At 40.5% G+C, this 24801-nt stretch overlaps 1 protein-coding gene across 5 annotated transcripts in view; it reads left to right on the top strand.

Annotated features, from left to right (window-relative positions):
* The first annotated feature begins 5041 nt into the window (after window positions 1-5041).
* Window positions 5042-24801, top strand: part of RBL1 (RB transcriptional corepressor like 1) — a 79592-nt gene continuing 59832 nt past the window's right edge. Inside the window, exons 1-3 of one of the 5 annotated variants that reach the window (XM_012528287.4) lie at window positions 5131-5505; window positions 6668-6739; window positions 12266-12399. In XM_012528287.4, coding sequence (XP_012383741.2) covers window positions 12347-12399 — 53 coding nt within the window. In that variant the 5' untranslated portion in view covers window positions 5131-5505; window positions 6668-6739; window positions 12266-12346. Of the gene's footprint in view, window positions 5506-6667; window positions 6740-12265; window positions 12400-24801 lie in introns of all 5 variants that reach the window. The other 4 variants (XM_012528286.4, XM_004466592.3, XM_071211694.1 and 1 more) reach the window with 4 other exon arrangements.

The raw sequence follows: 24801 nt of genomic DNA, 5'->3' as shown, positions 1-24801 counted from the left end.
CAGGCATTCAATAAACATTTGTGGAATGAAGAATTGAAGTTTTAAAGATTTAGTGAGGCAGCAGACTTGGCCCAGTGGTTAGGGCATCCGTCTACCACATGGGAAGTCCACGGTTCAAACCCTGGGCCTCCTTGACCCATGTGGAGCTGGCCCATGCACAGTGCTGATGCGCACAAGGAGTGCCATGCCACGCAGGGGTGTCCCCCGAGTAGGGGAGCCCCACGCGCAAGGAATGCGCCCTGTAAGGAGAGCCGCCCAGCGCGAAAGAAAGTGCAGCCTGCCCAGGAATGGTGCCACACACACGGAGAATTGACACAACAAGATGACGCAACAAAAAGAAACACAGATTCCCATGCCACTGACAACAACAGAACCGGACAAAGAAGACACAGCAAGTAGACACAGAGAACAGACAACCGGGGTGGGGTGGGGGGGAAGGGGAGATAAATAAATAAATAAATAAATAAACCTTAAAAAAAAAAAAGATTTAGTGAATGCATGAAGTAGAAAAAGGATCAGGAGAATCAAATTCAGTACAGAAGAAATGGGTTCTAATACATAAATTGCAAGTCACTGAAATCCAAACCACTAAAGAGTTAAAAAATGGGGCAATGAGTCTCTGGTTTTCTTTGATGGTTTATACTTCCAGAGAGATGTTTCCTTTTATCTTGGTTACCTTTTTTTTTTTTTAAGGTTTCCTTAATTTATTTCTCCCCACCCCCTTGTTGTTAGAATTTGCTTTGTCTGTTTGTTGTGTGCTGGTCTTCTCTTTTTAGAAGGCAACAGAAGCAAACCCAGGACCTCTCATGTGGGAGAGAGGCACTTAATCGCCTGAGCTACCTCCACTCCCTGCTTTGTTGCATCTCTCATTGTGTTTCCTTGTTGTGTCTCTTGGTTGCATCATCTTGCTGTGTCAGCTCTCCGCACCAGCCTGTCACACCAGCCTACCATGCCAGCCTGTTGTGTCAGCTTGCTGTCTTATGCTGTCTTACCGGGAACTGAATCCAGAACTCCCATGTGGTAGGCAGGAGCTCAGTTGCCTGAGCCACATCTGCTTCCCATCCTGGTTTCTTTTAAAGGCCAGTATCACTCCCTGCCGTTCAGATCTGGATAAAAAGAGATTAGTTATAGAAAAGACAAAGACGTCAAGGCTTCTCATTTCTTGTGAGATGGACCAGTTATGAAAGCTAGGACCCCATGAAATAGGCTTACTTTTATTTCATTTTTCCTCAAATTTCTGACCATGATGTTTACATTTGAGAGACCCAGTGGTATTTTTCAATAGTTATTTCAAACCTGTACCACTTTCAACTCTCTACTGCATGTTGCTGTATTTTCCACTCGGCAGAACACCTACCAGGTCCTGCTTAATCTTGATATAAAGTGATGACCTTCCAAACAGGACCCATGAAGAGGAAGGCTAAGTTCTCAATTCCCAGTTTGATCACTTTCTCCAGGGACCTACTACATCAGTTTTCTCTTTTTATTTTCAGTCTCTCTCTGCCTGGTCCCTGATTATTCACTTTCTTGAGTTTCCCCTATCCTAGAAAATACTCTCCCTTTCCCTCACTTCCACCAAACTTCTTAAAATGTTTTTACTTTCTACCTCAACTTTCTGATGTTCCTCTCATTATCCTTTCAGCCATAGTAATTTGGTTTCTACTCCTATGCAATGGCAAACTGCTCTGGCAGAGATCACCAAAAACATACCAATGATAATATGAGGTCTTTGAATTCCTCATCTTTTTTGCATTCTCTGCAGTGTTGGACTCTTTGGAATACTTCTTTCCTGGACCTTTAAATACTGCTTGTTTTTATATTTCTATGGCCCAGTTTCTTATTTTCCTCACTCCTAAAATTCTGCTCATCTCATGAATGTTGGTGTTCTTAAGTTTCTATCCTTTGGTCTCTTCTCATGCCATCACATTCTCTGAGTGATATAACCTGCTCCTTAGGCTTCAGATACTGCTAAAGATTCCCAAATCCTTAAGTCCAGGCTGTCCCACTCCCAGACTCTCTGCTGAACTGGAAGCTCTCTTAAATAAGCTGAGTAGGTTAATTAGAAAACAAATGAGCTACTACAGGAAAACCTTCATCTCACCTTCACTAATCCTGACATTTTTTTTGCTGACTATACCTCACCAGGAAAGAGAGTTACAAGGAGGAATGGTAACCCCTGTTACAAGGCCCTTGCCACTGCCCATAACCAACTCTCTAAGAAATTCATGGGAGGAGAATCTGTGCAGATATTGTGTGGCAACCTCCCCCAGAGAATAATAAAATGGACCTGAAGTCAGCTGCAGTAGTAGCTTCTAGAAAGAAGCAGAGTTAGAGAAATCACAAGGGTGGTTCCATTTGAGTTTGGGGAGGCAGAAGAGTTAGAGTTTTTGCTCATTTGGGACCTGGCTTGCAGCTGGTTCCCAGATTCCACCCCTCTCCATGAAAAACTGCCAGGAGAGAGGGCTTCCATGACCCAACAGCCTCCACTTAAAACTTCCTGCAAGTATCTCAGTCTCAACAGCTCCAGAACTAATGTCATCCCTCTGCTTGTGCTCCCATCCCAGGTTACAGCATAACCTTCACCCCCTTAGCCCAAATGGAAACCTGCATTATTTGGGATGCCTCTTCAGCAGTGGCCTCTCCTGTTCTAGGCCTGAGACTTCTCTCCAGGCTGGCTCCTTCCTGTGCTGGACTCACTACCTCCTGCCTAGACTTTCGTATTGGCTCCCCCGAAGAAGCCTCCCTACCTCCAATCACTATCTAATCCATGTGTCACACTGCAGCCAGAGGGATCTGTCCAAAACACAGATTGATCATTCATTACAACCCTGCTTTATTACCTCAGCTGCTTCAGGATAATGTCCATGCTCCTAGTGGGGACATCTGAGGTTCTTCACAACCTACTTTGATCTGTCTTCCATTTTTTGTCTCTGGTGACTCCTTCCCATCATCTAAGCAGTAGGCTCCTTGTAATCTTAAAAACACTGTGCTGAGTACTGAGTGCCTACTATGTGCCAGGCACTAATCTAAACATTGGAATGCATTGGTAATTTAAAAGGAAGTTCCCTGCTCTCATGCACATTTTAGTAGGAAAAGCCAGTCAATAAGCAAATAAGATAATTTCAGATAGTGGTAAGGTGCTATGAAGACAATGAAATAGGGTTTTGGGGGGTAAGGTCAGCTACCTGAGATACAGTTCTCAAATATGGCTTGAGAAAGTGATAGTTAGATGAACTTGAATGATGAGAAGTCAGACAAGCAAACGAACAGCATGTGAGAAAAGCCTTGAGGCAAGAATTAGTTTTGTCGTTTGCCCTCAAGGGTCCAAGACAAAGCAGTGAAACTGACTTCATACATTGGGGGACAGTACACTAGATAAGGCTGGGCTGGACCTGACTGCAAAAGACCCTGCAGACCATGGAAAGGAGTTTGGATATTATTTTCTGGTCAAGGAGAATTAATTGAAGGATTCTGAGCTAAGCAGTGACATACTCTGATTTGCCTTTTATAAAGATCATAGCCGAAGTAGATAGAAGCCCAGGTACTGGTTCTCCTGAGGGCTACAGAGACCCACAGGTTCTATGGTCATGGCAGGTGGCTCTGGAGTTCAGTGCCATGTCAGTTGGCCCTACTTTGGAGTTTGTGTTCCTGAGAGTGATGGAGTTGGACTCAGATATGACCTTTCTACACATGCCTCTTGTTATTTTTACCAGACCTGGGTTGGTGTATATTCAGGAGTCCTGAATCTCTGGACTGTCCATGTGATAGCCAGGTCCTGAGCCTCAGCAGACTTGCAGCACCTACCATCTGGTTTATTGAACTAACCCTGGCCAGCTAACAGGGAGATGAAGAAGGTCAACCATCACATCATGGAGCCAAGAATGCCTACAATGGGAAGCAGGAGAATTGCATCCGTCATCCATGTGGAATCTAAGTCCCCTCTTGATATAGAGGGGGTGTGGACATAACCATCCCAGGATCCACAGGCTGGAGAAATAGAGTATGGATTGGAGAAGACTTACTAATATTCTACTATGGAACTATTGTGATTATTAATGGAAGAAATTGTAGCACTGATGTGGAGAAAGTGGCCATGGTAGCTGCTGAGGGTAGGAAGAGGGAAGAAGAGATGATGTGGGGGCATTTTCAGGACTCGGAGTTGTTCTGGATGGTACTGCAGGGACAGATGCTGGACACTGTACGTCCTGCCATGGCCCATTGGGTGGATTGGGGGAGAGCGTAAACTACAATATAAACCACTATCCATGTGGTGCAGCAGCGCTCCAAAATGTATTCACCAAATGCAATGAATGTGCCACAATGATGAAAGAGGTTGCTGATGTGGGAGTGGGGTAAGGGGGGCGTGGGGTATATGGGAACCTCATATTTTTTTAAAGTAACGTTTTTTAAAAAAATAAAGAAGGAAAGAACAAAACCAAAACAAACAAAAACACTCTGGCTCCCCTAAAGGAGAGGTTTTGGTGGAGCAAAGTGTAAACTTCCAGTTCCTTGCCTTCAGGTTCAGGATCAGACCGTTCCTAAGCCTGAAACGACTATCTTTACTGGGAAAGTTCTCAGAGTCCTGGGCGCTGAGAAAGAACCCTTTCACTGCAGGTGCCAACTGAGACTAAGCCTCAGTTAGCTACTAAAATGAGGTGGGGAGGTGTCCCCTATCATCCTTGCCTCACCAGCCCTCTGGTATACCTCAGGGAACATTTATTCATTCAACAGACCATCCATACGCTGAAGAGACTAGGGAGAATCGAAGAGACTGGGGAGAATCGGGCGAGGCCTCCGACCATGACGGGGCCATTTTTTTTCTTTCTTCTGTTCCCGCCTCTATCCCCTAACTCAAGGGGCAAGTCTAGAAGCAAACTATACTTGATGCCCCGGGATATCCACAAAGCCAGGGACAGCGGGCTGGCGGGATTGATGAACAAGGCCACCTCGCAGTAAGCACCCCAGCCTTGGCGCAGCGCAAGAGCCACGAACAGGGCTGCACCGCCCACTTCTGGGCAGGACACGGACTACAGTGCCCAGCAGCCTCCGCGCGCAGGCCGAGCCTCCGCCATCTATTTGTCCCGCCGGCTGTGCCCTCCACTGCATCAGGGGCCAAGGCCAGCTTTTGCCAGATTCCCAAGTCCGCCTTCTTAACGTATTTCCGGAATAGGGCAGCTAAGAACGCAAGAGGAAAAAAGGACTTTTTTGGAGAAAAGAGGGGGCAAACGAAGAGAAGTCCTCCAGGTTGCGATTTTCGCGCGCTTTGGCGCGGGTGGTTGTGGGTAGCGCGCCCGGGTGGGAGAAAGGAGCAGGGGATCTGTGGCGAAGCCACCCGCGGGGCCTGCGGGGATGTTCCAAGAGGAGCTCCAAACCGAGGGGGCGGCGGTGGTCGCTGCGGCCGGGGAGGCGCTGCAGGCCTTGTGCCAGGAGCTGAACCTGGACGAGGGGAGCGCGGCCGAAGCCCTGGACGACTTCACCGCCATCCGGGGCAACTACAGCCTAGAGGTGAGCGGCGGCAGATGAGGCCGCCAAACCCGACCCGCGGCGGAGCCGGCACAGGCTCCACCCCCGCCCCGCCCCTGGCCCCTCGAACCCCTACCCTGTGGGGTAGTGGGAGTTTCCCCACCTAGAAGGGTCGTTGCCCAGCCGGGTTCCGAGGAGTGCGGAGACGTGAGAGCGGAGGTAGATTGGTCATTCCATCCATATTTTTTGAAGGAGGAAACTGAAACCTAGAATACGATCGGCTTGTCCAAGGTCACACGCCAGTTAGGGGGTCCTTGGCTTCCAGATCAGGTTTCCCTCTGCCCTCCCAACCGTCACACATGCCTTGGTACGCCCTTAAAAACAAGCAGATAGGGTAATGGTAAACACCAAAATGAATTGCCTGACAAGACACTGCTCAGGGCTTTAAAATGTGTCATCTCAGTTCTCGGTCAGAATCCTTTAAACGCGTAGGACAGATGAGGAAGATGAGCCTAAGGTCATATGGTTAGCGGTGGAGCGAGACTCTGGAATCTGAGCCATTTAACTTCCCCACCCTTCTTCCTCACTAGGATGGAAGGGTGGGTTTCTCACTTCCTGGCTTGGACTGTGCGGTAGTTTGGTCAAAGCCAGTATGCATGCAGTGTTTACCACTCCGTCCCAGCTTCCTCCTCTGTCAAATGGGAATAATAATAGTACCTAACTCATTTGGTTGAGGGGAGGGTTAAAAGAGATTAGCCTGCTGTTTAGCACAGTGTCTGGTTCTGAATAAACTAGATTTCAGCTGTCATTAGATTCCCCTAAATAATCTTGCATTTAGTCCTCACAGCGTGGCAGGAAAGTATTATATACCTCCTTTCCAGGTAATATTATCAAGGCCCAGAAGATTGTTCTGCCCATGGTCATTCTACTGTTAAGAAGCCCAAAGAAGCATAAGCCCAGACAAACATAAGCATAGACTTTGGGGCCCAATGTAGAGACAGAATTGTGATGGAATGTATTTCAGCCTATTACTCCAGTAGCCTTATGTTCAAAGCTTTTATGATCCAAGGGGGATGGACCCATAAACAGGATTCCCTACTGGGTGAGTAAAATAATTGTTTTAGAGTTGGAATTTTGGAGTTAAATGTACCATGTCTATGTATAAGGAAAAAGTACCTGAGAGAGAACTCTTGTATGTCTCCAGGTTAGAATTGGCTGAGGCCATGATACGCATCCATGGGTGGCATACCTGGCAAGCTAAAGAAAGAAAAAGAAAGTAAGGAATATTATGAATTATGGTCTCTCAGTTGAAAAGAATTTGATTTTTGAAAGCCTAAGAAAGCATTTCTGATATCCCAGGTCCTTATTTGATCTCCCATTGAGTATGTATTTATTGACTATCAACTATGATCAAAGCATTAAACTAGGTACCTCTTTCAGATTCTTGAATATGCCAAGCTTAATCCCCATCCCTAGGAATATTGAAGAGTTAAATTTCCAGTTAAGCAGAGTTGATCATGGCATCTTAAATGTTTAATTTAGAAAGCTCAGGGGCATATATTGAGGTTTCGTTGGTGTCTGTTCTATCTAGAATGTTCTATTTTCCCCTTTTTAATTTAGTTTTTAAGTTTTTGTTGAAAGGCACTAGGAATAGACCATTTCATTTAACTCTCCTGCTTCCTGAGAGCTCTTCTCTCCACCGCTTATCCCTTTCCAGTCCACGTGAAAAGCTCTCTTTTATATTATTAGTGATTTGCCACTTAGCAGTTTTTTAAAAATTTTTGAACTTTTTATTTATTTCATTTTTAATATATGATCTTCTTATTTTGAAATACTTTCAAACTTATGGGACAGTTATAAAAATAATACAAATCCTATACAGAGAACTCCAACTTATCTCTGTCCCCCCAGATACCCGGATCCACTAGTTCTAACATTTTGCCACATTTGCCGTATCATTCTATCATTCTGTCTTTCCATCTGTCTATTCATCAATCCATTTTCTGAACTCTTAACTGTAGGCTTTTTGCATCCTGCTCCCTGAATACCTAACATTGCCATGTCCATTTCCTAAGAACCAGGAGATTCACTCTCGTATCCACCTTAAGTACAGTTATCAAGATCGAGATGTTTAACATTGATATAAAGCTTACAATCCATATTGCAATTTTTCATATGTCCCAGTAAAGTCCTTTTGTGCCTTCTCTCTGTCCTTGTTAGAATCCTCCCAGCATGTATTGCCTCTGATTATCATTATATCTTTAGTTGCTTGCTTTTTCTTTCTTTTTCAGTTGTAGAAACATACATACCACATAAACTTTCCCATTTCATCTACTCGCAAGCATACCATTTGGTGGGATTAATCAGTTACTGTGTTGTGGTATCTGCATCATCTTCTATTACTAAAATGTTCTCATCTCTCCAAAAAGAAACCCTATACCCATTTCACATTAACTCCCCATTTCCCCTTCTCCCTTCCTTTGGGAACCTATACTCTAATTTCAGTCTCTATGAGCCTTCATATTCTCTGATATTTTCTTAGTTAGCATGGGTCTTTAACATTCTACATCTGTAACAATCCTGTTTGCTTTGTTAACAACTTAACTTCAATGGTATATCAAACTGTTTCTATACCCCTTCATCCTCCCATCTTTAAATAGTCACAAATTGTATGTTTATATATTATGAGTCCCAAGTCACTGATTTCTCATTACATTTTATGCAATTGCCTTTTAGATCCTGTAGGAAGTAAAAAGTGGAGTTACAAACCAAAAATACTAATGGTATTTATATTTACCCCTGACATTACCCCTACTGGAGATCTTAATTCCTTCATGTGGCTTACATCTATTATCTATTGTTCTTCAGTTTCAACCTGCAGAACTCCCTTTAGCTTCTCTTGTAGGACTGGTCTAATGGTGACAAACTTCCTCAGCTTTTATTTATCTGAGAATGTCTTAGTCTCTCCCTCATTTTTGAAAGTCAGTTTTGCTGGATTCTTGTTGAGCAATTTTTTACTTTCAGCATTTTAAATATGTCATCCCACTGCCTCCAAGGTTTCCAATGAGAAATTGGCATTTAATCATATTGAAGTTTTCCTGTACATGACATGTTGTCTCTCTTGCAGCATTCAGAATTTTCCTTTTATATTTAGCATTTGACAGTTTGAGTATAAAATACTACCCAAGTGGGTTTATCCTATTTTGAGTTTGAGCAACTTAGATTGTATATTCTTGTCTGTCATTAAATTTGGGAAGTTTTCAGCCATTATTCCTTTGAATATTCTCTCTGCCCCTTCCTTAATCATCTGGGACCCCACCATGTGTATACTGGTGCCCTTGATGGTGGCCTACAGGTTTCTCAGACTCTGGTTCACTTTTCTTCACTCTTTCTTCCTTCTATTCCTCAGTCTGGATAATTTCAATTGTCTTACCTTCAAATTCATGGGTTCTTTATTCTCTCAGCTCCAATTTATTGTTGAACTCCCTGTTTTCTAGAGCTTTGAGAAAGATGTTTCTGCCAATTTTTGCTGGTTGTTCAAAATTTCTTTGTGTCAGGGACTCTTGATCAGGGTGGGGTCTTAGCCCACTTTTAATAGATTTGTGTTTCCTGTTGTCCACCAGAGAGCAAGGATCACCTGAATCAGTTGAAGAACCAGACGCAGGTAGGCAGGGGCCAGGGCAGTCAACCTTTTTACCACCGGAAGTAACAGCAGTGAGGCTCTTCCATCTCTTCGGGCTGCTGCCTCCGTGTCCCGAGACCGGCACAGATCTCAGCAAGCAGTCCAAACAAACCTTGGTATTCTTAGCACCAAGTCTGGAAGTAAAGAGTCCTCCCTGCAGGACTGGCAAAGAAATAAAAATCTTAATTTACAACCATTCTCTTGGAGACAACCCCCACCCTCAGCCTCCTGTTTTCAACAAAGCCAATCTCCAGACTCCTTCACCCACTCCCACCAAGTCACCCCTGACCTCCTCCAGATGCGTCCTCCCCTTGGTGCCCGCAGCTCATGTTGCCCTCTGCCCAAGTGCTCAGCTGGCATCATGCAGAGCTGGACAAAGGGACTTGGGCTGAGCGCGGGCTTGCAGAGGGGCAGGGCAGGGCAGGGCAAAGTGGGGCCTCAGCCCTCTACTCACCCTCAAGAATGTTACCTACTGGAACCACTGTGGGGATTGTTATCTTCGTCCTTGTCCTCATTCTGAGAAACAGAATAAAGTCTCTGGTGATCCCAAACAGTATTTCTTGACCTTCTTATTGTCCCTGACCTCCAGTGAAAATAGGTTACTCACCATACTATATTCTCCCATAATACCCTCATTCCTCTTTTATAGTATATGTTTTACCAACTATAGATAATAGAATATATTTCTCTTTACTTTAGAGAATCAAAGTGTAATTCCAGTACTTATATTTTTTCTCTCTTACTAGTGTTTTCATCAAATAGTCTGTTTTCAAAAGTTCTATATTTGGACACTATTCCCAAGCAATTCATTAATTGAGGCTTCAAAAACTATTCATCCTTTAAGCTTACCTGTCTCATTTAAAGCCTTGAGCAAACTTAATTGCTTGTCCATTACTTGAGGGTAGGAACATTGGGTCTCAGCTTTATTTATGAGTACCTATTTCTACCTGTCCCTTTTGGTTTATTGCAAGAAATCTTTTTATTAATCTTTTTATCCTAGACTCTGGCCTTAAAGAATATCTGCAGAGCAGTGAATGGAAACAATATTGTGCTGAGATATGAGATTTGTGTCTAATTCTTACTCCTTAAACTTCACCTATATATCAGCATGAAGTCATAAAAGTAATTCTAGCTTGGAGATATCTTACATCTAAAACAGAGAATTGAGCCCTGAATCCCCAAATTCCATCTTTATTGTAGCATTGAAATTAAGGTGTGCTTTTATGCAAAGAAGTAAACTATCAAGAAAGTAAAAAGACAGCCTACAGAATGGGAGAAAATAGTTTCAAACCATAGATAAGGACTTACTATCCAAAATATAAAAAGAACTGCTCAACAACAAAAAGACAACCCAATTTAAAAATGGGCAAAGGACTTAAATAGACACATCTCTAAAGAAGATATATACAGGTGGCCAACAGACATGAAAAGAGGCTCAACATAATTAGTCAGGAAAATAGAAATTCAAACCACAATGAAATACCACTTCACGCCCACAAGGATGGTTATTATTAAAGAATAAAAACAGAAAATAAGTGTTGGAGAGGCTGCAGAGAAATGGGCACGCTAGTGCATTATTTGTGAGAATGTGAAATGGTGCAACCATGGTAAAAAGCAATATGGTGGTTCCTCAAAATGTTAAATATAAAATTAGCATATGACCCACATTTTCCACTTCTAGTTATATATCCAAAGAGACCTAAAACAGGATCTCAGATACTTTTTACACCAGTGTTTATAGCAGTGTTATTCACAGTAGCTCAAAGATGGAAACAACCCAAGTGGCCATCAGCAGGTGAATGGATAAACAAAACATGGTATGTTCAGATAATGGAATATTATTCAGCCATAGGAAAGAATGAAATTATGAGACATGCTGCAACGTGGAAGAAACATATTCAATGAAATAAGCCAGGCAAAAATTGTATGATAGCACAAGAGATGACTAGAAATGGCAAATTTGCAAAGATAGAACGATTAGGTGGAGGTGGCTCATGCGATTAGGCGCCTCTCTCCTACATGGGAGGCCCCAAGTTCAGTTCCCAGGTGTCTTCTAAAAACAAGATGAGCACAGAATGAGCAGACAGCAAGTGCAAACAAGGGGGGAGAAAAATAAATATTAAAAAAGAAAAGCAGATTAGAGGTTGGGATAGGAGTAGAAAGGAGAGTGTTAAAATGAAAGAATTCCCTTGTGACTATCTCAAAGACAGTGTGGAATACATCTTTCCTCTGTGGGACAAAGCAGTTGGAGTGCAGCAATTCCTATCATCCATTGTTTGAGAATAGTCTCACAGGGTGTTAACTTCTTAGCATTTCCTCATGAACAGTTCAAATATGCTGGAAGTTCAAGGAAATTGTCTGCAGTTGACCTCCAGGGTAGCAGAGGGATTGTGGACCATACATGAAAAATGCCTACCTCAAACCACATTCTTGCATTTGGTCATACCAACCCAGAGCAGCAGTTATTCAGTTGTGGACACATGCAGATTGTGAGTCAGTATAATCAGAACTTCACAATATTCTGATTTTTTTTTTTTTAAAGATATCTGTTAAGATATCTTAAGATGGAGAGTCTATGCTTCTATGTTAACATAGAAAATATGTTATGGGGTAAATTAGTACCCAGATTTTTACCTTACAAAAATGATAGTCTCTTTTATGTTGTACAAGATAGCTAATAATTTTTATGTGCCCCCTCACCCCCCCACCAACTTTCTACTCTGCTCATTCTTTTCTCTGTCAGACTAGTTAAAAAAGACACATAAAACCAAAATGGTATAAGGAACTTCAGTATTTTCAAAGTCAAAATTGAGAGAGCTGAGACTGAGAAACTTTATGAGAACTCTTTCAGTGATATTTGGAGTATAGGTGAGAGGCCTATCTTTAGATTAATACCTATTTAGCGTGTTAAAGTTGTAAAAGCACAGGACTAAGAGTAAGGAGTTTTATACCCTGCACTGCAATTAATTTAGCTTTGTGACTTTTTGGGCAAGTACCTTTACTTCCCTGGCCTTTACTACAGAAATAGAATTATACCAAATAAGAGCTCTTCAGGCTCTAAACTTCAAGCATTTTAACATAATAACGTAGCCATTTTGCTCTTTGTCTTTTGCCTGCTAGGGAGAAGTTATACACTGGTTGGCATGTTCGTTATATGTTGCATGCCGTAAAAGCATTATTCCCACAGTTGGAAGGGGTGTTATGGAAGGAAATTGTGTGTCACTTACCAGAATACTACGCTCAGCTAAATTAAGGTAAAGTGCTTTGATTTTTCAAATGTTATTTTATATATTTTAAATTTAATTTTAGAATATAATTTCACTTTATTTTAAATTATTTTATTTCATTCAATCCTAAGTTTCTTACTACATATGTATCTTTTCCCAGTTCTCACATTCTTGCTCTGCCTTACTTCCTCTAAGTTTGCCTTCATTCAGAGGCCCAATCTTTTTTCAGCTATAAATTTTTTTTCAAGGAGCGCCTGTTTCCCAAGTGTGAGGTCCCAGGTTTAGTACCTGGTGCCTCATAAAACAAAACAAGAAAAACAAACAAAAGCAAACAAATGGTAAAACCAATTCAGGGGAGCTCAGTGATTAAGCACCGGCTTCCAGCATGCAAGGTCCCTGGTTCAATGCCCAGCTCCAGTACCTCAAAGAATAAATCTTGTTTTCTTTCATTAATTTTTTTTTCTTATCTGGAAATAATTTCAAGTTCACAGAAAAGTTACAAAAATAAGAAAAATACAAAGAACACCCATATATCTTTTACTCAGATTCCTCCATTATTAACATTTTATACCATTTGCTTTATCATTTGATCTTTCTCCCTTAAATATTTAGATCTTTCTCTCTTAAATAAAATTTTCCTCCACCATTTGAAAGTAGCATACATTAAAGACCTTTGCCCCCATGTGAATTTCCTTGAATAACTATAGGACAGTTAGCAACTTCTATTGACATTCATCATTTCAAAGAATTGAGTTCCCAACCACCCTGCCCGCTTTTTAAAGTCATTATAGATTATCATTTTGGATTTGTCTGATATTTCTTTATGATTAGATGCAGGTTACACATTTTTTTAATGAAAACCTCCGTAAGTGATATTGTGTGTCGTTAAGATATCACACTTGGAGGCACATGATATCCATCTGCCTCTCATTGGTGATGTTAATTTTGATCTGGTCAAGTTCTCATATTTCTCTACTGTATATCGTTTCTTCCCTTGTAACTACTAAGCAATGTGCAGGTCTTAGCTACAGCTTTTACATTCTCTAGTTTCAGCCATATGGAACTGTTTGCCTGGAATAAGAAATAAAAGAAATTGAATGATCTAGATTTGGATAGGTGTTAATATTCTTTGTCTCTGGGATTTTTCCTGGGACAGAAATGTTTGAGGTCATTGTCTGTTTACTATCTTTGTGTTTCCAGGATAGAAGAGAAGAAACGTTAAAGTCTTATCCAGGGATGGCTAATGGGTTTTAGTTTATGCTAAGTTAAAGAAAAAATTCTCAAAACATACTTAGGGGGAGTAGGTGTAGCTTAGTGGTTGAGCACCTGCTTCCCATGTACGTGGTTCTGGGATCAATCTCTGATACCTCCTAAAAAATATATATTTGGTTTTATTTATGGAAAATTATAAAGTCAAGATAATTAATAAACTTTAATAGGGATCAATTTTTGCCTCTTATGATAAAAATAAAAGTATAATTAAGATCAGTGGAGTTAAAGTAATTTTTTTTTGAACATAGGTATAGAATAGATTTAATGTACATTCAAAATTCTAAGGCAACCTGCCATTTTTTTTTTGTATATTCTTTTTTTTTCTTTCAAATTCTATTCAATTTATTCATTTTTTAAAAAAATATGAGGTCCCCATTCACCCCCACTGCCCCCACCCCACCACTCCCCCCCACAGTAACACTCTCCCCCATCATCATGACACATCCATTGCATCTGGTGAGTACATCTCTGGGCATCGCTGCACCCCATGACCTATGGTCCACACCATAGCTCACACTCTCCCATGTTCCATCCAGTGGGCCATGGGAGGACATAGAATGTCCGGCAATTGTCCCTGCAGCACCACTCAGGACAACTCCAAGTCCCGAAAATGCTTCCACATCTCATCTCTTCCTCCCATCCCCCGCCCCCAGCAGCCACCATGGCCACTTTCTCCATACCAATGCTACATTTTCTCAATTATTAACCACAATAGTTCATGAATAGAATATCATTAAGTCCACTCTAATCCTTACTGTATTCCTCCTTCCTGTGGACCTTGGCTTGGTTGTGTCCATTCCACATCTATGTCAAGAGGGGGCTTAGACTTCACATGGATACTGGATGCAATTCTCCTGCTTCCAGTTGTAAGCACTCTAGGCTCTATGGTGTGGTGGTTGACATTCTTCAACTCCATGTTAGCTGAGTGGGGTAAGTCCAATAAATCAGAGTGTAGGAGCTGAAGTCTGTTGAGGCTCAGGGCCTGGCTATCATATTGTCAGTCCAGAGATTCAAATCCCCTAGATATATCTTAAACCCCAGCACCAAATACAATTCCAGTAAAGTAGCATGAAAGGTTTGTGAAAAGAGATCACATCTGAGTCCAGTTCCATCATGCAGAAACACCAGCTCCAAAGAAGAGCCAACTGACATGGCAGTGAACTCCATCTGCCATGACCATAGAACCTGTGGGTCTCTTTAGCCCTCAGAAGAACCAATACCTGGGGTTGTATCTACTTTATCTGTCTCTGGGACTCTGCTCAGGTTTGCATAAGGGCAATCCTTCTGACAACCTCCAGACTCTTTTTTAGAGACTCATAGCCATATAAACTCGTTTGTCTTTTCCATTTCCCCCTTACTTTAGGTCAAACAGCATTTTTAACTCTTGTTATTATATGTAGACAGGGATATTCTGCTGGTCCGTGTTGAACCTTTAATTCAAGGTCATTTTCTAGTTATGTCATCAGCTGGTACTTGGTAGTGATCCCTCGGTGCCAGGGAGGCTCATCCCCGGGTTTCATGTCCCATGGTAGGGGGAAGGCAGTGCATTTACATGCTGAGTTTGGCTTTGAGACTGGCCACATTTGAGTAACACGGAGGCTGTCAGGAGGGAACCTCTAGGCACAGTGCTGCTCTAGGCCTTGTTCTTATTTCAGGTGTATAGGCTCACAAGCATAGTCATTAGTATCGGGGTCACTGTTGGACCCTCATTCCTTCCTGGTCCTTGCCGTTGCACTTGGGAGACTGCTGCTGCTCCCCTAGGGACCACGACAGAGCCCTCCCCCAGCCAGGAACCCAGTACCCCCCGCAGCTATTGTTTTTAATTGTTTCCACTATGAGTATATCCAAACATTTCCTTGCACCCTGGACACATGCCCCGTATAACACCCTGTCAATCATATGTCCCCTGTCAATAACATCGCATACCAGTATTCCTCCGTTGCCATTGTTGAACCACTCTGTGATCCAAAACTTCCTGAACAGTGAAGCCCAATATAATGCCAGGTTCCCTTAATAGTAAAATGGAATATAGCGATGAGTTTAAAGGTTATAAAGTAATTTTTTAATGAAGGAAAACTTTATCTCTTGTAATATAAAACAATCTGATCTTTTTCTGTCAGTGTTTCTTGTAACTGACCATATGTAATTTTTTAAATCTTTGTAATAAAAAGTTGTTGTAAAAACTGAAGAAAAAAATTATAACTGAAAAATATTTAGAGCAATACGTGCTCATGATAAAAGTTTCAAATAATACAGAAGAGTTGAAAGTAGAAAGGTGTCTCCTCCTTTTTCCACTCTCCAGAATTAACCACTATTAACAATTTCTTTTTCTGTACAAAATATGTAAATCTATTTTTTTTTTAAGATTTCTTTTTTATTTATTTCTCTCACCTTCTCCCCCTCCCCCCCAGTTGTCTGCTCTCTGTGTCCATTTGCTGTGTGTTCTTCTCTGACTGCTTGTGTTCTTGTCAGCGGCACCTGGCATCTGTGTCTCATTTTGTTCCATCATCTTGCTGCATCAGCTCCCCGTGTGTGTGGCACCACTCCTGGGCAGGCTGCACTTTTTTCTCGCTGGGCAGCTCTCCTTACAGGGCACACTCCTTGCATGTGGGACTTCCCTATGCGGGGGACACCCCTGCGTGACACGGCACTCCTTGCACGCATCAGCACTGCACATGGGCCAGCTCATCACACAGGTCAGGAGCCCTGGGTTTGAACCTTGGACTCCCATGTGGTAGGCAGATACCCTATCAGTTGGGCCAAATCTGCTTCCCAATCTGTTATGTTTTGTTGCTTTTTTTTCTTAACATAAATGAAATCGTATATGTACTATCCTGCAGTTGTTTTTCTTATATTCTGGAAATCCTTCCATATCAGCATATATAGCTCTACCTCATTAATTTTTTAATGACTCTAGGATATTTAGAATATAATAATGTTTTATATATTTACCCAACTCCTTATCAATGGACATTTAGGTTGTATCTAGTCTTTTGACATTACAAACAAATGAACATCATTGTAAATATATTTTTTTAATAAATTCCTAAAAGTGTAGTGATGGATCAAAGGATATGTGTGTTTGTTTTTTTAAATAAATGTAGATTGACAAATTGCCTCCCCAATTTTTTTTTTTAATATCAGACACTTTTAGTTTCCTTAGCTGTTAAAACAAATACCGTGGAATGGGTTGACTTAAACAATGGGAATATACTGGCTCACAGTTTTTAGGCTATTTGAGAACTCCAGAATCAAGTCTACATCAAGGCAATGCTTTCTCTCAGAAGACTGTGGTATTCTGGATCTTGCTGCTGGAGGTCCTTGGTCATTGGCTTTTTTGTCACATGGCAGTGCACATGGCAGCCTCTCCTGGCTTCTCCTTTCTTTTCCAGGTTCCATTTACTTCCAGCTCCTGGCTGCTCCTTTTGGCTTTTTCCCTTCATGTCTGAATGTTATTCTGTTTATAAAGACTCCAGTAATAAGATTAAGATGAATCTTAATCCCAATTCATTTGAGCCACACCTTAACTGAAAAGCCTGATCAAAAGGTCCTATTTACGAAGGGTTCATACCCATAGGAATGGATTAAGTTTAAAAACATGTTTTTCTGGGGTACATAGCTCCAAGCCACCCCAGATACCTAATTGTTAAAAGAGCAGTTGACAAAAACATCGACATGTTCATTGAGACAAGTAAATTATATAATTGCAAGTGATGTTATTTGGTTTGATTCATAATATTTTGAGCTGTTTTCAAATTTTCAACTTTAAATGTAATTTTATATGATATTTAGATCTTTATAGCCAAGATGAAATGAGTTACTTATTAATAAATCATACTGTAAAATAATATATAAGTATAGATTATAGATATAGATTGTACATGTAAAATTAGCAGATTTTTATTGACTACTCACTTATGTGCCAGGCACTTACTGTATGCTAAGTGTTTTGCTTGTCTTTATTTGTTTAATTCTCACAGTAATCTATTGAAATAAGTCCCATTTAATGGATGAGAAAACTGAGCTACAAAGAGGTTAAATAACTTCCCTGGAATTAATGTACCTTGTATGTTGCAGAGTCAGTATTTAGACATAATTTGGCTCCTAAATCCATATTGTATTATACATATACAAACAAATATGTGTTAGTTTGTCTCTGTTTTAAATTGTATTTACACCCAGCTTTAGTTTTTTTTTTTAACAAATGAATTTTATTAATACATATTAATAAAGTATTAAAGGGAAGCGGACTTGGCCCAGTGGATAGGGTGTCTGCCTGCCACATGGGAGGTCCGCAGTTCGAACCCCGGGCCTCCTTGACCCGTGTGGAGCTGGCCCATGCGCAGTGCTGATGCGCGCAAGGAGTGCCGGGCCGCGCAGGGGTGTCTCCCGCGTGCACCCCATAAGGAGAGCCGCCCAGTGGGAAAGAAAGTGCAGCCTGCCCAAGAATGGCGCCACACACAAGGAGAGCTGACACGACAAGATGATGCAACAAAAAGAAACACAGATTCCCAGTGCCTCTGATAAGGATAGAAGCGGTCACAGAAGAACACGCAGCGAATGAACACAGAGAGCAGACAATTGGAGGTGGGGGGGAGGGGAGAGAAATAATTTTTTTTTTTAAATCTTAAAAAAATAAAGCATTATAGTTCATCCAAAGTGTACAGTCAGTGGTTTTTGGTATAATTACATAGTTGTGCATTCATCACTTCAGTCATTATTAGAGCATTTTCATTATTTCAATAATAATAATAAACAAACAGACAAACTAGAAAATTTTTCACCTCTCAGTCTTTCTCTGTTTCCCCTCCTGTACATAGCTACTATTTCTGGCTATTCTTGCAAAAGTATTTATTTATTAAGCAGTTTTATTGAGATATATTCACATACCATACAAGCTATCTAAAGTTTATAATCAATGGCTTTTAGTATAATCACAGTCTTGTGTAATCATCATCACACAAAATTCTAGAATTATTTTTACTCCAAAAGAAAAACTGCACATCCCTTACCATGCTTTCCCTAGCCCTAAATTGCCGCTAATCAAATTTCATCATTATAAATTGATTTATATTTACATTTTATATAAATGGAACCATACAATATGTTATACAATATATTTAGTTCATAACACAGTCATCATATAGTAGTTGTCCTTTTACGTCTGGCTTGCTTCCTGTAACATAATGTCCTCCAGGTTTATCCATGTTATCATATGCTTTATGACTTCATTTCGTCTTACAGCTGCCTAATATTCCCATCGTATGAATACACCAGTTTGTTTATCCATTCATCGGTTGATAGACACCTGGGTTATTTCCAACTTTTGGTAATTGTGAATAACACTGCTCTGAATATTGGTGTACAGATGTCTATTCTCTCAGTTCTTTTGGTATATACCCATTAGTGGTATATACCACTAATATGGCAAGTCTCTATTCAGCTTCTTTAGGAACTACCAGACAGTCCTCCACAGTGGCTATACCATTCTGTATTCCCGCCAACAGTGAATAAGTGTTCTGATCTCTCCACATCCTCTCCAACACTTGTAGTTCTCTCTCTTTTTAAGAGTGGCCATTCTGATAGGTGTGAAATGATGTCTCATTGTAGTTTTTTTTTTAAATTTCTCTCCCCTCCCCCCCCACCCCTCCATTGTCTGCTCTCTTGTTCCCGTTCCCAGTGTGTTCTTCTGCATCCGCTTGCATTCTCTGTAGCCCTGGGAATCTGTGTGTCTTTTTGTTGTGTCATCTTGCTGCTTCAGCTCTCCATGTTTGTGGCTCCACTCCTGTGTAGGCTGCACTTTTTTCATGCAGGACAGCTCTCCTTGCAGGGCGCACTCCTTGCGCGTGGGGCTCCCCTCCATGGGGGACACCGCTGTGTGGCATGGCACTCCTTGTGCACGGCAGCACTGTGAGTGGGCCAGCTCACCACATGAACCAGGAGGCCCTGGGTTTGAACCCTGGACCTCCTATGTGGTAGGCAGATGCTCTTATCAGTTGAGCCACATCTTCTTCCCTCATTGTAGTTTCGATTTGCATTTCCCTAATCATTAGTGATGTTGAGCATTTTTTTGTGTGATTTTTTGTTATTTGTATTTCTTCTTTGGACAAGTGTCTATCAGAGTCTTTTGCCCATTTTTTAATCAGGTTGTTAGTCTTTTTATTGTTGAGTTGTAGCATTTCCCTAGATATCAAGGATATTAATCTCTTATTGGACATATGATTTCCAAATATTTTCTCCCATTGAGTTGGCTACTTTTCACCCTTTTGACAAAGTCCTGTGAGGTGCAAAAGTGTTTAATTTTGAGGAGGTCTCATTTCTCTATTTTTTCATTTACTGCTTATGCTTTCAGTGTAAGTTCCAAGAAACCATCACCTACCACAAGGTCCTTAAGATGTTTCCCTACATTTTCTTCTAGTAGGTTTATGGTACTGGCTTTTATATTTAGGTCTTTGATCTATTTTGAGTTGATTCTTGAATAGGGAGTGAGATAGGGGTCCTCTTTCATTCTTTTGGTTATATATATCTAGTTCTCCCAGCATCATTTGTTAAAGAGACTGTTTTGTCCCGTTAACATGAGCTTGGTAGATTTGTAAAAAAAAAAATCAGTTGACCATAGACGTGAGGGTATATTTCTGGACTCTCAATTCTATTCCTCTGATAATTGTGTCTGTGCCACTGCCATACTGTTGACAACTGTAGCTTTGTAATATGTTTCAAAGTCAGGCAATGAGATTCCTTCCATGTCGTTCTTCTTTTTTAGAATGCTTTTGGCTAGGTTTGGTTTGTTGGCATATCATTTCTTATAATATCCTCTTTTTATTTCTGTTGGTTAGTCATAACTTTCCCCCTTTCATTTGCGTTTGTATTTATTTGCATCTTCTCTCTTTTTTTCTTTGTCAAGCTAGGGGTTTGTCAATTTTATTGATCTTAAAGAACCAGCTCTTGGTTTGTTGATTTTTTCTGTTTTTTTGTTCTCACTTCATTTATTTCTGCTCTGATCTTTATTATTTCTTTTCTTCTGCTTGCTTTGGGAATGATTTCCTGTTCTTTTTCTGGTTTCTCTAGTTATTCAGTTAAATCTTTCATTTTAACTCTGCCTTTTGAAAAATATATAGGCATTTAGGGCTGTACATTTCCCTCTCAAGTCTGCCTTTGCTTGTATCCCATAAATTTTGATAAGTTATGTTCTCATTTCATTTGTCTCAATATATTTACTGATTTCACTTGCAATTTCTTCTTTGACCCACTGATTATTTAGGAGTGTGTTGTTCAGTCTCCACACTTTTGGGAATTTACCTTTTTCCTTTTTATTTTTGTTTTCCGGTTTCATCCCATTATGATCTGAGAAGGTGCTTTGTATAATTTCTGTCTGTTTATATTTATTGAGAGCTGCATTGTGCCCTAAAATGTGGTCTATCCTAGAGAAAGATCCATGGGCACTTGAGAAGAATACCTGCCGAGGTATATTTGAATATTTGAGTATTTCCTCAAAAACTCTTTCTGCTCCCTTTCCCTTCTCTTCTTCTGGAACTCCCATGACACATACATTGTTGCATTTCATGTTGTTATTCAACTCTGAGTCCTTGCTTCAGTTTTTTTCCATTCTTTTCTCTCTCTATTCTTTTCTCTTCAATTTCAGCTGTTACGTCTTTGGTATCACTTATTTTCTGTCATTTCAAGTTTGCTGTTGTATGCCTCTATTGTTTTTTTGATTTTACCTATTTTCTCTTTCATCCCATGACCTCTTACTTTTCTATTCAGGATTTCAGATTCTTCTTTGTGCTCCCTCTGTGTCTTCTTGATGTTGTTTATCTCTTTAACCATATTGTCTTTAAGTTCATTAATTTGATTTTGGAAATTTGTGTGCATCTCAATAATTAGTTGTCTCAAATCCTGCATCTCTTCTGGGAATTTGATATATCCCTTTTCTTTGGCCATGTCTTCCATTTTCCTAGTATGGCTCGTAATTTTTTGTTGATGTCTAGGCATCTGAATGGGATGTAAATTTACTCAGATGCTCAAATTCTTTCTCTTTCATACGGATTTGGTGGTGGGAGGCTGTGTGTTACTGCTGCTCTTTGATTCTTGGTTCAACCTGGATCATTAGGATTGTCCTTGTTAATTGCTCACAACTGGGCTCTGGGCTAGTAATGAGCTGCAGACCCATTTTCTAGGGCCTTGGGGCGGGAGCCTATACAGGCTAGAAAAAGTCTCTTACTTTTAATTTCCTCACATGCACTTCCTTGGTCTGCCAGCAGATGGTGCCCTTTGGCAGCCCTGTCAGTTCGATGCCTGGTTAGAGTATGTTTGCTTCAATACAATCAATGTGATAAAGGTTCCTGCTTGGCAGAGCCTTGTAATTCAGACTTTCTCAGTGACAGTTCTCCAGGCTTCTTTGGCAGCCCCCTCCCTTTTCCCAGGTAGGAAATAATTCCACTCCCCTCTGCATCCTCATCACTCAGTCCTGGTTAGTAGAACAGGAGATTGAGAAGGTCGGATCTCTGGATCTCTTTATTCCCTTGCCGGCTCCCAAGGCAAACAATGGCACAGCCTGACCTGGCCTGGAAGGGCAGGGAGGAAACAGCAGACCAAATTTGTGGGTCAAAATTGAGTCAACCTTAGGCTGTGTTCCTCTCTCTCTCCTTTCCCTGGGAAGTGCATCCTCAACAATCAGTCCAGGTTGGAAGAGAGGGAGATTGAGAGGATTGGATCTCTCTAGTCTTGTGCCATCTCCCAATGCAAACAACAGGCGTCAGTCCCATAGGGCCTGGAAGGGCTGGTGGGACACAGCAAACCAAACTTGTGGGTCAAAAGCTGTCAGCCTTTTAGGCTATGTCCCTCTCCCTTTTCCTGGGACAGTGGATCCCTGGAGCCCCCTTTGTCTGTAGCAGAGTGGAAGCCCAAGAATTCTGAAGTGTCTTTAGTGTGGGGGAGGGTACCAACAGTAGCAGCCCCTGGTTTCAACTCAGTTTTGCTGTTGTGATTCTCCTCCTCTGTCCCTCTCTCTTCTGGGCAGTATCCAACCTTCTGGTGTCCTAAACTGTAGAAGGTCTTTTTCCAGGCTGTTTCAGCCTGTCCTCTAGTTATTTTTCTGGAGGAGAAAAGAGTCCCATGTCTTTTGCCATCTCTCTCTACTTTTGTTTCTCAAAATAGTTAACACCAAAACAACTTTCACCTTAAGAAAAAATCATGTAAAAATGTGTTTTGCTATTGAGTATAATTTTAAAAAGTTGTATATGTTGTGCAACTTGAATTTTTGATCATTTTAATAAATAAGTTATCTCATTGTTTTAAGACTTAATAAATGGCTTTTTACTTATCAGCTTTTTTCAATAACTTATGATTTAAATCAAGATGACTTTTCATTTATTAAGTAATTATTTTCATATTATAATAAAACCTGAATGAAAATTTCGTTCATGAAACAGTTATTTATGCATTTTAATTGAAACATTGATGGTGTTAATTTGTTACAAAGTAATTTTCTGTATTTCCTTTGAGTATCAATAAAATTCAGTAGTGTGCCACTATTGGGATATGCACCACTTATTTCCATTCCTACTTGGTTTTAGGTTTTTGTTTTTGTTTTTCAGTAATGGGAGATAAGAACAGAATTACACACCTAAGGTGTAGATGTGGGCTCCTAGCAAAGAGAGTTGGGTTATTGGTCTGCCTTTATTAAGCTATTATTCCCTACCCCCTTCCTAATGTTGGGGGAGGGGCCCCAGCTGTTCACTATTCTGATTGGTTACCCCACCTATTAGTTCTCAGTGGGCCCATGGTAAGGCCTTTTGAAGATATCTGGGGTTTCCCTTTAACCCCAAACAGGATCTCATTCCAAATGGGATCTTGTCCCAAATGGGGCCAGCCCTACCCTTCTACTTGGAACACTTCGTTTTGCATCCTTTCTGTACACTCCTTAAACCATGGAAATTGCTTCCAGAGACTCTAAAGATGCTGTTCCCTCGCATACATGCCTATACAGTGTTTTTCCAATACTGAACCTCTGTGCCATTTTTTGGACCCAGCTCTTATATATATATTTTCTTTTCTTTTAACTTAACTAGAAATGAAACCTAGCTCTTTCTTTTATTTTGTAGCCCATACTTTTTTTGGCAGTTTACCTTAAAGGGTTATTTACATGCATGGTAAGCTTCAGAAATTATTCATGCTACTATTCCCTTCTATTACTACAGAGACAGTATTTTTATCTTTGTAGAATAATATGGCAAGAAAAGGTTGAGGCTGTATATACTATTCATTGTTTCTCAAAACTGATTTTTTTTGGCACTGACGAGGACTTTTCCTTTGTAAAATACATCAGTCTGTCAGACCTCAGAACAAATTGACAGTACCTTTATCAGTTTTCACTTATTAACAATATAATTTGAAGTGAGACTTAAATTTTTATTTAGATATGAGGACAGGAATTATTGGAGAAGATGAATTGACTGGCTTAATTTTAAATAACATAGTTAAACATGTTTGTACTACAGTGGAGTGGATGTTTTTTGATATACTAATAAAAAAAAATCCCATTACATGAAATACTATTGCAAACAAAGGACTTGGTTTTCAAAAAGAGAGAGAAAAAAGCTGTGTGGATTCCTAATAGGGAGTCATGAGCATTAGTTTTATAACAAATTTTTCATGTAGAATAATATTCATTACAAAATTTTTTTTCATAATAGCAGAAAGCGAGAAACAATCTAAACATGTAACAAAAGGGTAATGGCCTAGAAGCAGTGATAACCCAATATCTGAATTCGCTTAACCCCAAGATCTTGGTTCCCCACACACCAAGACTCATTGGAGAAAACAACTGATTACAAAGCTGAATAGAAATATTTTCCCTAACAAGCCTAGAACAGAAAGGAAAGAAGTGCTATCATGTTTAGTGAAATAAAAGGAATAAAAGGACAAATATTGTATGTTCTCATAGAAAAAAAAACCTAGAATATGCAAATTCATAGCTATAGTAAGAAGATTACAGGAACTGGGGTGGGCATGGGGAAATGAGGAGTTAATAATTAATGGGTACAGAGTTTCTGTTTAGGATGATAGAAAAGTTTTGGTAATAGATGGTGATGTGATGGTAGCACAACATTGTGAATGTAACTAACACCACTGAATTGTACACTTGAAGGTGGTTAA

The sequence above is a fragment of the Dasypus novemcinctus genome, chromosome 24 (genome assembly GCF_030445035.2).
Source record: "Dasypus novemcinctus isolate mDasNov1 chromosome 24, mDasNov1.1.hap2, whole genome shotgun sequence".
Taxonomy (NCBI): domain Eukaryota; kingdom Metazoa; phylum Chordata; class Mammalia; order Cingulata; family Dasypodidae; genus Dasypus; species Dasypus novemcinctus.
Note: the sequence above shows the minus strand (reverse complement) of the source record. Positions and strands in the feature narration are given on the sequence as shown.